Genomic DNA, 12,908 nt, shown 5'->3' on the forward strand with positions numbered 1-12,908 from the left:
GTTACCAGTAGGGCGGACTGTTTAGAAACGTAGCGAGTAAATTGAATTCCAGTTAGAACACCAGCGGTCACGTTCAGTTGCAGATAGAAATGCCACGAATTGAGCCGACATGATTCCTTGATCTACATGTCAGAGACATGTTTGTTCTACATATATTTATATCTTAACGTTCCAAAACGTTGTGTTCTGCTGAACGCGCAGCCGAGTATGGTCCAACTTCATTAGTATATTGAGCAATTTGACCATACTTATGTAATTTGCCCATGCACTACATTTATATAAAATATAACGTCTCTTCTTACATCTCTCATCTGCATTACTGTCATTTCTCTCTACATGTCACCCCAATATAAATATCTCAATCTTCTTCGAGGTGTTCCCCATTACTTATGACTATAGTATCTCAACGATACAGCATGTTGAACAGTTCAGTTACATGAGGTGAACTACAATAACCCCAAGGATAGTAAAACATGAGATAAATCATATGGAAAACATTTGCCAGAACACCAGTTAGATAAAATAGCACATTTATTTAAAAAAGAGACAGCATTTATTAGCAGTTCCCACTTAGATGTTATTTGTAGAGCCACAACTGAGTATGGAGGGGGCATCTCAAAGGACTCCATCAGTCCACCTGCTGCATGAAGCCCTCATGGGGTGGGAGAAATCAATAAGTCGAGTAGGATTCCTTATTGACATTGATCGCTTTCTTTCACATTCACACTAATTAATTCATAAGACTGTGCATGGACTGCACAAGAGTGTATGGTTGTTCCGTCTGCACCTCAGTAGGGCTAATGGGAGAGTGGTGTAGCAAGTATTTGGTTCTTATCTTAGGTGAGCTCAAGTAAGGTTAGGATTTTTGCACACTAGGACTTTGGTGGGCAAATAAAATATCCAATGAAGTAATCGAAAGCACACCAAAAAAAAAGGAACCTCAAAGCTGACAATGATAATGCACAACTGTATTCAAATTCAAGGCAACAGGGATTCAATTAAAATAAAATGTACACACAACAAATGAGACAAATGCTTTGAAAATAAACCAAGTAGTCACACCACTAAAACATCCTGGTAAAAAGTCAAACAAAACAGATCCTGAGAAAGAATAAAAAGCTACAAATCCTTTAATCATTAAGCAAATATCTCAGATTAAACCCCTTTCTTAAACTATACATGTAAAAATGTCCATGCTTCATCAACTCCTCTCTTCCTGACAGTCAGTGTGGTCAGTCAAGACCTTTTCTTTTCTACAGTGCCACCGTTGTAACTTATCCCCAGCAGAAATGCCAGTCTTCTTTAAAATTAACTATTAAAAACACCTCAATAGTAACAATATTTAGATTAGAAAATAACCGCTGTCACACTACAATAAGTGTAATATTGTACCTTACAGTATATACACACGCAACTGTGTAGCGATTTCAATTAAGCCAACAAAAGATTGTAACTTTGGTACTGAATTAAATAAACTTTTCTCTCCATTTTTTTCAAATAAGTAACAAAGGTGCTTCTCTCTTATTCGATACAGACTGTTTCTTTTTGTAAATGTATTTTTTTTATACAAAACAAATCAAACAACTATCAGCTGACCAAGTATTGTAACCTCTCCCTTGTTTTCCAGCAGCATGGAACATGGAGGGGGAACCACAAGAGTGAGGGAGAATTTATAACACCTGGATAATCTATTTGTCAAGTATTCAGCAAGTATAAAACCAATGACAAGTGTGGAGAGGCAAGTGTAATAGGCTTGGTAAAAGATTTTTCCCTCATGGAAAGAGCTTTGTTCCTGATACAGAGGCAGTTAGATAAACACAAAAACAATGCAAACATGCAGCTACTGACTTCCAGGCTAACTGTATTGAAGGACATATGGATATGTCCGTGGAACACCTTAGAGATTAGTAATAACAAAATGCTGCGGTCCACTTTAAGGCAAGTTTTTTAAAAACAGCTTCAGAAAGGAATCAAAGGGATCAGACAAAAAAAAAGAATAATAATAATAATAAACTGGCCTAAACTTAAAATAATATTTCATGGAGAGATGGGAAAGAGGGAAAATATTCCCAATAGTGAAACATGTACACACATCTATAGATACTCACATGTGCAAGATAAATATAGATCATAATTAAGACTGGTGCAAGCCCACTGTTTATACATCATGTTGATTTGACTGACTGCACACTTTTCAAACTAATTTGGGGAGCTGGCTTTTAGAAACACTTTTCTCTGGGAAAAGAATCACAATTTAATGCAATATAATCATTGTTAAGAAGGCTGCTCTTCAGCTTTCTACTCAAAGCCAGTTTCAATTTAGGCTACCACTGACAATCTTGGTTGGCCTTAGTAAAAGTTGTGTAACAACTAGTTCTTTCCAACTCCCCTCACTTTCTAACCTTCTATGTAGCTGTGTAGCTATGTATAGCTGACACACACACACACACACGTAAGTCCTACATTTATATTCCAATATACTAAAAGAATCCAGCAGTTTTTCCATGAGGACTTTACATAAATAAATACAACAACAAAAAATGTATAGGCCCTTCCGGTTATTCATTCTCATGACACACTGTATTGGGATAACTTCTGATTTTTACGTTATATCTTGACCTAGTACTTAATCATCACTCCAGCACCAACATATTGAGTTAAAAAATGAAATTATATCAATCACAGTGTTATGAACAGAGGATTACTGGGAGTTTTATAGAACAAAATTCTACAACACAAAACACTTTGGTGAATCAAAAGAAGGCATGCACAGCCATGAATGGAAAAGGCAGTGACCATGACAAAGGACTACACTACATGCATCTCTGTGACAATTCAGACATGTAACGGACCTGTCCCACTTGCTTGAGAATTTGTTTAATTACCAGGTCCCTCAATGTTGGCAAAGTAACTAACTAAATCACTCTGTACTATTTCAAATAACCTTTCAGAGGTGGCCTTTCACCCGATGCAAACCAAGCTAACGTACCGTTAAGTGGAAAACACATACAAGTTAGAGGGTTTCATCAATGTGATTGAATACCATGTAAACCCTCAAAGGATTCAAACTCGCCAGGGCTCGAACATTAAGGCTTGTCCTCTTGTCCGGGACAAGTTTTTTTTAAATTGCACATTTTTTTTTTAAAGGTAGAGAAGAAAAATATAGATTTGGAGTTCTGAATGGACAAGTAAATGTTTTTTTTGCACAATATCAAACAATTACTCAGATCAGAATTAAATCAGAGGGGCCAACATTGGAATAACATTTAAATCTATTTTTCATGTACATAAATAAAAAAAGCCAACATGTCAAAGTCTAGGTGATATGCATATTGGCTGCAGCTTCATGTCCAAACCGATGCTGACATGAGGGAGGCTCCGTAAAGTCTTTAATGAGACTGTTAATTACATAAATATAGGCAAACATCAGTCATTTTAACATTAACGTTTAAAGGCGAGGCATGGTTTGTTCAGATCAAATGGTCACAAGACCGGAGACAATGCCTGTTGCGCACCACACATCACCCACATTGAATCTGAGCAGAGGTGGTCAGCATTAACTATAAACTTGTTTAGAACCTGGATGTTTTATGTTAATTTATGAAGCATGGCTTACCTTGTTTAAAAGTAGCCTAGCCAAAATACAACCATAGAAATGTTGAAGTAATTATTTTAAACACCTAACATGCCAAATGTTCTATTGGTTTTCACATTTATATTTTATTGTCGAGCAGCCAAAGGCATAATCCTAGTAATATAAGTAACCCATGCTAGTTGATGCATCTTTAGATCTCCCCTCTTTCTTAATTTCTAACAGATATTTTTTTTTATCTCTGTCACATGAAACCACTCACACGTGCAGTGCACTTTTGGCAACTGTTTTCCCGCCAATTGCATTTTGGAACCTTCCCAGATAGCACAGCCATGTGCACATTGTTGAGCATATAATATGAAGAAATAATACTTAAATCAACATTAAGCTAAACGGTCTGATCTGTTGTATCAGCCTCATTGCTTTTTTTCCTCTGTTTTGAACCATAGACATTTATTGTCCCAGGGACAACAGGACACCCTTAATTTCAAGCACTGGAAGACAAGTGGCTGAAAATGTTAAATGTCAAGCCCTGCAATTTCTGATAACTCTATAGTCTAGCTGTCTCAAAAGGTACCTGCTAGTACAGACAGTTATGCATGCCAGCACAACAAGTAGACTTCTTACCTGTGACCACATTTGAGGAAACTTGCATTGTTATATGAAACAGCACAGCATGGTATAGTCCCATGAAGGTACACATGCATTTTTAAACACATTATGCAACATAATTGTGAAATCCACCTTAGATGTGAAAACACAATCAGCCTTCTTTTCAAACAGCACATGAAACATCAATTCTCCGCCATAGAATAGACGGAGGCTGTAACAGTACAGACTTGTTGAAATTATTAGCATGTTGTTTCTCAACAAATTATGGCACAGCTTTGTATCAAAAGCTCAAATAAATTGTAGCTTTACAACACTAGCAAGTTTGGTGATAATCAAGCCCAAAAATAAAGTAAAAAAAGAGCAAGCAAAAACATTCAAATGCCTAATTGGCCAAATTGGCAACCGTCTCCCACTGTCCCCTCCAATCTCCACCAAACACACATTCTCTAAAACATCTTCCAATTTCCAAATTTGTAAGAATCAATAGATTTTCTGGATATTATCTCCTGTATCATCTCTGACTAAATACTGGGCCTGACTTTTGTTGATCACCATAGCAGCCTATCTGCATTCACTTCAAGCCACACCTCATCCAAAGCCATACTCATCTATAAAGAGGGACAGCCAATCACATTTCAGCACCCCTCTGTATAGTCCCAGCCTCTTCCTACAAGACAAGACAAACCTGCTTCGAAAGTGGTCAATCCTGTCTCATGCGAGATCATGTCTTTGTGATGTGGTAATTTGCAACATGGTGGAAATGTGTAAGATGTACAATACACACAAACTCACTCTTTCCATCCCTTTTTCTCTGTGTGACCTTAAAGTTAGTGAGGAAGGCATTTTATTCTGTCACCTGCACTGCATTCCAAATTTGTTGTCTCTTTTTTGTCCACTTAACGCCATTGGCTCTCGTGCTCACTCCTGTCTATTTGCCTAGACTTTCCTTGTGTCTCTTCCTTGTCTGCCCCCCCTTCCCCCCCTTCAGTCTCTTGTCCATCATGTTCCGTTTCCCCCTCTATTTTACATTCTCACAGCCGACAGAGGCAGAAGAGTGTAGGGATGAACACCCCGAATGCCACCAGGATAGGGAACATGAGGCTGCTATTGTCGGCCGCATACGGGTTTGGTGTTCTGGGGCCTGACTGGACCCTGTACTTGGGAGCTGTCGAGGTACTCTTCTTACCACCCTCCTCTCCTGCCTCAGACTCCTCTTCCTCCTCCTCCTCAAGTTCTTCACGTTTCTCCAGTCCAGGGTGAGGCTGAAGTTTTGGTACATCTGAGATGCACAAAATATAGAGATGGGAGAGATCATGGGTTTAAAGATATGGTTAAGTGAAATTAATTTCATGCAGAACTTAGAGGTAATACATTGAGGAGGGTGTGATGTCTTTAGACTAGACTGTGCATACAATTAATTGTTTGAGCAGCCAATGAATAACGTTATTGAAAAGGAATGTGAGATAAAAAAAAGAAGAGCGCAATCATTTTGTAATACAACATTCCATTACAATTTTTTTAAATAATTTCAGAATTTAGACAACATCTTAGAAAATGCTATTTTTCACTGGCACTGCCGAATATTCTCCTGTTAATAGACTGATGAGGCTCACCATCTAATGTCCCCTTCATCACATACAGAGCACAGACCTTGGGGTTGTCGTAATAACCCTAAGAAAACAAAAGGGCAGGTTATCAGTTCACAGCAGAGAAAGCCATGTGTCAAATGAACATACAGAGAAATACAGTCCTACCATTATTTGCACAAAAAAAATGATTAGTGACACAGAAAAGGTATAAACAAACATACAGTCATGGCCAAAAGTTGAGAATGACAAATATTAATTTCCACAAAGTTTGCTGCTTCAGTGTCTTCAGATATTTGTCAGATGTTACTATGGAATACTGAAGTATAATTACAAGCATTTCATAAGTGTCAAAGGCTTTTATTGACAATTACACGAAGGTGATGCAAAGAGTCAATATTTGCAGTGTTGACCCTTCTTATTCAAGACCTCTGCAATCTGCCCTGGCATCCTGTCAATTAACTTCTGGGCCACACCCTGACTGATGGCAGCCCATTCTTGCATAATCAATGCTTGGAGTTTGTGGGTTATTGTTTGTCCACCTGCCTCTTGAGGATTGACCACAAGTTCTCAATGGGATTAAGGTCTGGGGAGTTTCCTGGCAATGGACCCAAAATATTGTGGTTTGTTCCCCGAGCTACTTAGTTCTCACTTTTGCCTTATGGCAAGGTGCTCCATCATGCTGGAAAAGGCAATGTTCTTCACCAAACTGTTCCTGGATGGTTGGGAGAAGTTGCTCTCGGAGGATGTGTTGGTACCAAATATGACAGCACTACTAATACTGACTATACATTGGGTTAAATCGATTCAATAGCAGAAGTCAAAACAATGCATGAGTTGGCTTGAAATATCTTCTTAATGGGAAATACACACCTCAACCATATGACCACCCTCTGGCAGAAGCAAATATTTCACTTTCACATTCTTTATTCATGGCTGTGTTTTTTGTTGTTGAATTTGACCTCTTTTCCTCCCCAATTTCGTGGTATCCAATTGTTTTTAGTAGCTATCATCTTGTCTCATCGCTACAACTCCCGTACAGGCTCGGGAGAGACGAAGGTTGAAAGTCATGCGTCATCCGATACACAACCCAACCAAGCCGCACTGCTTCTTAACACAGCGCCATCCAATCCGGAAGCCAGCCGCACCAATGTGTCGGAGGAAACACTGTGCACCTGGCAACCTTGGTTAGCGGGCACTGCGCCCGGCCCGCCACAGGAGTCGCTGGTGCACGATGAGACAAGGATTTCCCCACTGGCCAGACCCTCCCTAACCCGGACGCTAGGCCAATTGTGGGTCGCCCCACGGACCTCCCGGTCGCGGCCGGTTACGACAGAGCCTGGGTGCGAACCCACATGGCTGTGTTCTTAGGCAAAATTGTGAGTTAGCCCACTCCCTTGGCTGAGAAGCAACCCCACACAGGAATAGTCTCAGGATGCTTTAGTGCTGGCATGACACAGGACAGATGGTAGCGCTCATCTTGTCTTCTCCGGACAAGCTTTTTTCCGGATGCCCCAAACAATCGGAAAGGGAATTCATCAGAGAAAATGACTTTACCCCAGTCCTCAGCAGTCCAATCCCTGTACCTTTTGCAGAATATCAGTCTGTCCCTGATGTTTTTCCTGGAGAGAAGTGGCTTCTTTGCTACACATCTTGACACCAGGCCATCCTCCAAAAGTCTTCGCCTCACTGTGCGTGCAGATGCACTCACACCTGGTGCTGCCCCGATCCCGCAGCTGAATCAACTTTAGGAGACAGTCCTGGCGCTTGCTGGACTTTCTTGGGTGCCCTAAAGCCTTCTTCACAACAATTGAACCGCTCTCCTTGAAGTTCTTGATGATCCAATAAATGGTTGATTTAGGTGCAATCTTACAGGCAGCAATATCCTTGCCTGTGATGCCCTTTTTGTGCAAAGCAATGATGACGGCACGTGTTTCCTTGCAGATAACCATGATTGACAGAGAAAGAACAATGATTCTAAGCACCACCCTCCTTTTGAAGCTTCTAGTCTGTTATTCAAACTCAATCAGCATGACATAGAGATCTCCAGCCTTGTCAACACTCAAGGCTGGAGTGTTATGAATATTTGTGTCATTCTCAAAACTTTTGACCACGACTGTACATTCAGAGTTGTGTGCAGGTAATCATGACTTTAGTGCTCGACTTTAATTTGAGGACACATCTGATTTTTTAAATGGGCCAGGAGAAGAGGAGAAAACATTGAGCAGTGGCACACTTCGGTTGTGTCAACTCACCTTGACAAACTCCACAGTGAGCTTGCCGTTGAAGGTGGACACCTCCCCCTGAACACTCAGTTTACCGCGGCGTATGGAGAAGGGCACAATCTCGTCATGAGCTGTACTGTGACCCACCCGCTCAAAGATATCCAGATCTTTCACCACCACATGGTCATTAAGACGCACGTCAAATACCTGTAGAATGTCAAAGGTATTTATATATTACTAATAAATTAACTTGCAATAAAACATCTGTTGGAAACTGTATTTTTTTGGAGACTAACAATATCTAAGTTGAACAACATTATTTGCGGCAAAATTAGAATAACGTTACTATGATTTACTGTTTACAGTAGTGATAACTTTGAGATCTAAACTGAAAACATATTTTGATGATTTGATTGGAAAGCCAAGTGGTACCTTCTGCTGAGACTGAGCAAAGTAGACCTCTGCATACTTCAAGACAAGTATATAGTCTCCTTCCTCACGAATCGGCACCTCATAGCCAAAAGTATCCTCATTGTAGCGTTCTGTCTGGTAGAGAATCTGGTCCTCGGGACTGGAGCGCAATATGGGCAGACGCACTCCATAATCTGAAGCTAGAGGGAAATACAGAGTAGATTGTTCACTATGTTGTCGATTTATAAGCAATTCTGTCACATATGCACCCAACACACTCCTTACATAAGCTCACATAATACAAGCCCATTTGCTTACCCATGTACTGGAACAGTATAGTGATGGCTGCATACATTTATTTTCTGTACTCGCACACAAACGGTGAAAACCAGGAAAATAGCACATGCATTTTATGGCTGATAAGGTCCGTTTAAAAATGTGAGATGCAAACTTGCTGGCTAACAATAGCTTGGCATGTTAAAATATTCATGACTTATCTGTTCTGGCAAGTGAGAGGCGATACCTGTGCCAAGTGTCAATGTTTCCTTAACTGTCTGGTTTCTATTTGCAGACAGACCCATTTGGTCTTTAGTTTTACTGGGATGGATGTCAGAAACAATATGAAATGTCGCTTCAGAATGAAGTGTGTTTAAAAAAATCTATGAACATGCAGTGGAACTAAGCATAGTGGCTATAATTCATCAAACAAGAAATGTCATCAATATATTCTTTACCTCAATATACTTTCATTTTAACTGCTCATGTTTTTAGTTTCCAATTGATTTTAAAGAAATACATTTCGGAATATCAGTCATTATCACTTTCCTAGTTAAAGGTTACATAAAAATAAAATAAACATCACAGTTAAGTTTACTATTCTTCCATGAGATGTTGAGCTTCTCCTTCGAAAATGAACCAAATGACAGCACTACTAATACTGACTATTCATTGGGTTAAATCGGTTCAATAGCAGAAGTCAAAACAATGCATGAGTTGGCTTGAAATATCTTCTTTATGGAAAATACACACCTCTACAACCATATGATCACCCTCTGGCAGAAGCAAATATTTCACTTGCTTTTAGCCAAATGGCTACAATTATAGCTAATTTCACACAGACTAGCGGTCTATGGCGTTCAATTCAATTTAGCAGTCACATTCGCTATTATTAACAGAAAATAGTAATCTAATAGAGCCATTTTGATGACCCAGCCATGCCTACATACTCACCTTTCCCAAGCTTTCCTTCCAATGGATCCTTCTTGAAATGAATACCATGCATGTCTGTGTGAGCTTCCCCTCCAGCGTTCACTGCCCAGATAACTCGTTCAGCAAGGCCCCCACCATCCGCCCAACAGTGTTCAGCCAGCAGCGACAACACCACCACCACCACGACCAGCCCGGCGACCAATGGCACCGTTACCCGCCGCATTGCCATACACAGCTTGGTGCAAGCAGACACACACGAGTTGGCCCAAGGAAGCTGTGTGAGAGAAGGCATCAATTGTAGCTAGCTAGCCAACGAGCATAAATGACAGCACAAAACCCTCCCACCCCCTCCCCAGATAAGGTAGTCAAATATATTTAGGTAGCTAACTAACATTAGCCAAGTATGACTGCTGAATGGTTGCAGCTGGCAAATGTTCGCAACCACTAAACATGGCTAAATCTCAAATATTCTCAGGTAAACGAACAGCCTCGTTGGCCTTCACTATAACTAGTTAGAGTTGGCAGTCTCATCTGTTAGCTAAAAGCTATCTATGTGGCTTGCTAGCTGACTTAATGCTCGGTCATCAACGTTCCCAGAAGCTCTAGCGGAATATGAGGTTCTTACGTTGCAAAATCTTTGGTGCAACTTGCTTCTATCCCGGTTTGCTTCAAGATGTAAATCGAAGTCCACAATCTACACTACAGCAATGATCGTTTAGTCTTCTCTGCCAAACCGGTATGACTGACGTCGATTTCCTCAGATGCACACACAGTGCATGAAGGCTGAGGCGAGAGAGGGTGTGAACTTGCTGGTTCACTGTTGAGAGGAAATGAATGACTGAAGTGACAACCAATCACAATGGCATTATTTAACATTTTTTTTTTCTCTCTCTCTCTCTCTCTATGTATATAAATATAAAGAGAGAGTTTAGCATATTCATAGAAATGCATCGGATTCACGAATCAAATACAATCCATACCACCAATGTATATCAACGAGCTAAGGTTCTGTTTGATGCAAAGCTGTTTAGTTGGAAAAATGCTGGTGAAAGATACACCTAATGGGAGTTATTCGTAATTGTATTCATCTTCGAAAATAAAACATTTAGAATAGAATGTATATACGAATTTCATAAAAACGACATTTGCAGTCCACATGTATGCGATGTATTTTGTGCAAACTTGAAGGATGAAAGTGATATCAATTTCCTCAAAAAAAAGGTTTAAACGGCTGTAATGCAATGGCCCTATTCCAGGTCGTATTTTTTGTGGTTGTGCAGTATTCAGATGATCCAATTTCACAATATTAGGAGAAGTGTCAACTTCTCAGGAAGAACATTAATATTATACGAAACAACGTGGCTCTCGATAAGTTAAAACTCTCTCTCAGGCATTTTGTGATCTGATAATCGACGCAGCGCTACTACAATATGGACGACCTGGAACGCAACTGATGTCTGAAATGTTGGCCAATCAGGAGAGTCCAACGCAGCGTGCTTGCAGTGCACCCTGGGTTTGTCAAAAAAGAATGAATGAACCAATAACGTTGCCGTAGTAACATTTGACGCTTAGATTTAATATGAGGGCTCTCTGGGCAAAGATGGTTTAGATCAGTGGTCACCTACCTTTTCTGAGTCAAGATCACTTTGGCAATCAAAAAACAAGCCGAGATCTACAGCTAAAAAAAAAAAACAAACTAAATAAAGATAGTTCTGCAGGAATGTGGCCAAAAACGTTATCCCAGCATAGTGGCTATTGTCCTATGCCCGTCCTGCCAATATTGTTATCATCAGACCATATTGTAGGTCATTTCAAAATTCAAGCTTTGATAACAAAATAGATCAGGTGTAGCATTTGCAAGTGATCTTCAGGTCATTAAGTCGGAGCTCTAGAAATATGCTGAGTTTCCGTCTTGGAATTTCGAGATGGATGTCCGTTCAAAATGATTTTTCCCAGTTGGATCTCGTTTTTTCCCCCAAGTTCCCAGTTGTCTTGAACGCACTGAAGTCAGAGATTTATTTTGTTATCAATTCTCGAATTTAGTCTCAGTTGTGAGACTGACCAGAGAGAGGGGACAATGTCTTCCACCTGATGGCGAAACTCGAGTCGCATTGCATCTGCCTCATGCACAAATTCATGCTATAACCAGAGAAAGTGAAATATTCCTAAATATTAAAACAGACACCACAGCTGCTAATAATATCCTAATAGCCTGATCACCGACAACGATAAGACAGCCTATAAGGAGGAGGTCAGAGACGACAACAACAACCTTTCCCTCAATGTGATCAAGACAAAGGAGCTGATTGTGGACTACAGGAAAAGGAGGGCAGAACACACCCCCATTCAAATCGACGGGGCTGTAGTGGAGTAGGTCGAGAGCTTCAAGTTCCACATCACCAACAAACTACCATGGTTCAAACACACCGAGACAGCAAACTACCATGGTCCAAACACACCGAGACAGTCGAGAAGCGTGCCATGTCTCGGTCCAAAAGGCTCCTTAAAAGTTTCTATCCCCAAGCCATAAAACAGCTGAAGAGTTAATTAAATGGCTATCCAGACTATTTGCACCACACTTCTTTTTTTACGCGGCTGCTACTCGCTGTTCATTATCTATGCAGTCACTTACCCCCTACATACATGTGCATGGGATTTTTCTGATCATGGTAGGCTGCGTTTCATTTGATTTATTCATCTCGGTTTGATCGCGGGGAGGCACTAGTAATGTCTGCATTTTTCGGTTTGGCTATTTGTTTCAAGTGTATTAGTCTATAAATACATTTATTTGCCAAAATCCGTCATCTCTCCCATGTCGTATTCGACTAGTAGTTGTTCTGAAATGTTTATTGCTTGCCTACATTTTACTCCCTCGTCTATATTTAATATAACACACATACATTAATTATTAATTCCGGTTGCCTATCCAACGTGAAGTTGGTTATATAGAAAGTATATGACTCTGATGTGTGCCACAGAAAGTATTTGACTCTAGCCTCTAGCCTCCCCTTCTAATTTCCTTAATTTTGTGGCTAGAGTCAAATACTCTCTGTGGCACACACGACTGGTCAACATGAGTTACTAAAATTATTCTGAAGTGTGCTCGGCCTTGCAGTTCCAAAATAGAAGCGGGGAATTTCAAGAAAATTGACAACTGCCGACTAGCAGTTGTTCTGAAATGTTTATTGCTTGCCTACATTTTCTCCCTTCTCTATGTTTAATATAACACACACACATTCATTATTAATTCCGGTTGCAGTTGCGGTTGAAGTT

The 12,908-nt window shown here is 40.2% G+C and overlaps 1 protein-coding gene across 1 annotated transcript; it reads right to left on the reverse strand.

Moving 5' to 3' along the window:
* Positions 1–513: 513 nt before the first annotated feature.
* On the reverse strand, positions 514–10,428 carry LOC135540164 (malectin-like). The gene is made up of 6 exons (XM_064966595.1): positions 10,261–10,428; positions 9,657–9,909; positions 8,448–8,626; positions 8,046–8,222; positions 5,818–5,875; positions 514–5,483 (listed from the first exon to the last, which is right to left on the reverse strand). Exons 2-6 carry the CDS (start codon positions 9,862–9,864, stop codon positions 5,236–5,238), a joined length of 870 nt encoding a protein of 289 aa, XP_064822667.1. The 5' UTR covers positions 9,865–9,909; positions 10,261–10,428; the 3' UTR covers positions 514–5,235.
* Positions 10,429–12,908: the final 2,480 nt, after the last annotated feature.

The sequence above is a fragment of the Oncorhynchus masou genome, chromosome 1, assembly GCF_036934945.1.
Source record: "Oncorhynchus masou masou isolate Uvic2021 chromosome 1, UVic_Omas_1.1, whole genome shotgun sequence".
Lineage (NCBI taxonomy): Eukaryota > Metazoa > Chordata > Actinopteri > Salmoniformes > Salmonidae > Oncorhynchus > Oncorhynchus masou.

Bases quoted from the DNA above. Each gene is read 5' to 3' on its own strand.
- LOC135540164 (XM_064966595.1), bottom strand. From the start codon at position 9,864: ATGGCAATGCGGCGGGTAACGGTGCCATTGGTCGCCGGGCTGGTCGTG. The intron at 8,627-9,656 runs GTGAGTATGTAG...ATTTCCCTCTAG, and splicing joins GGAAGGAAAGCTTGGGAAAG to CTTCAGATTATGGAGTGCGT. The intron at 8,223-8,447 runs GTACCACTTGGC...GACATTCTACAG, and splicing joins TTGCTCAGTCTCAGCAGAAG to GTATTTGACGTGCGTCTTAA.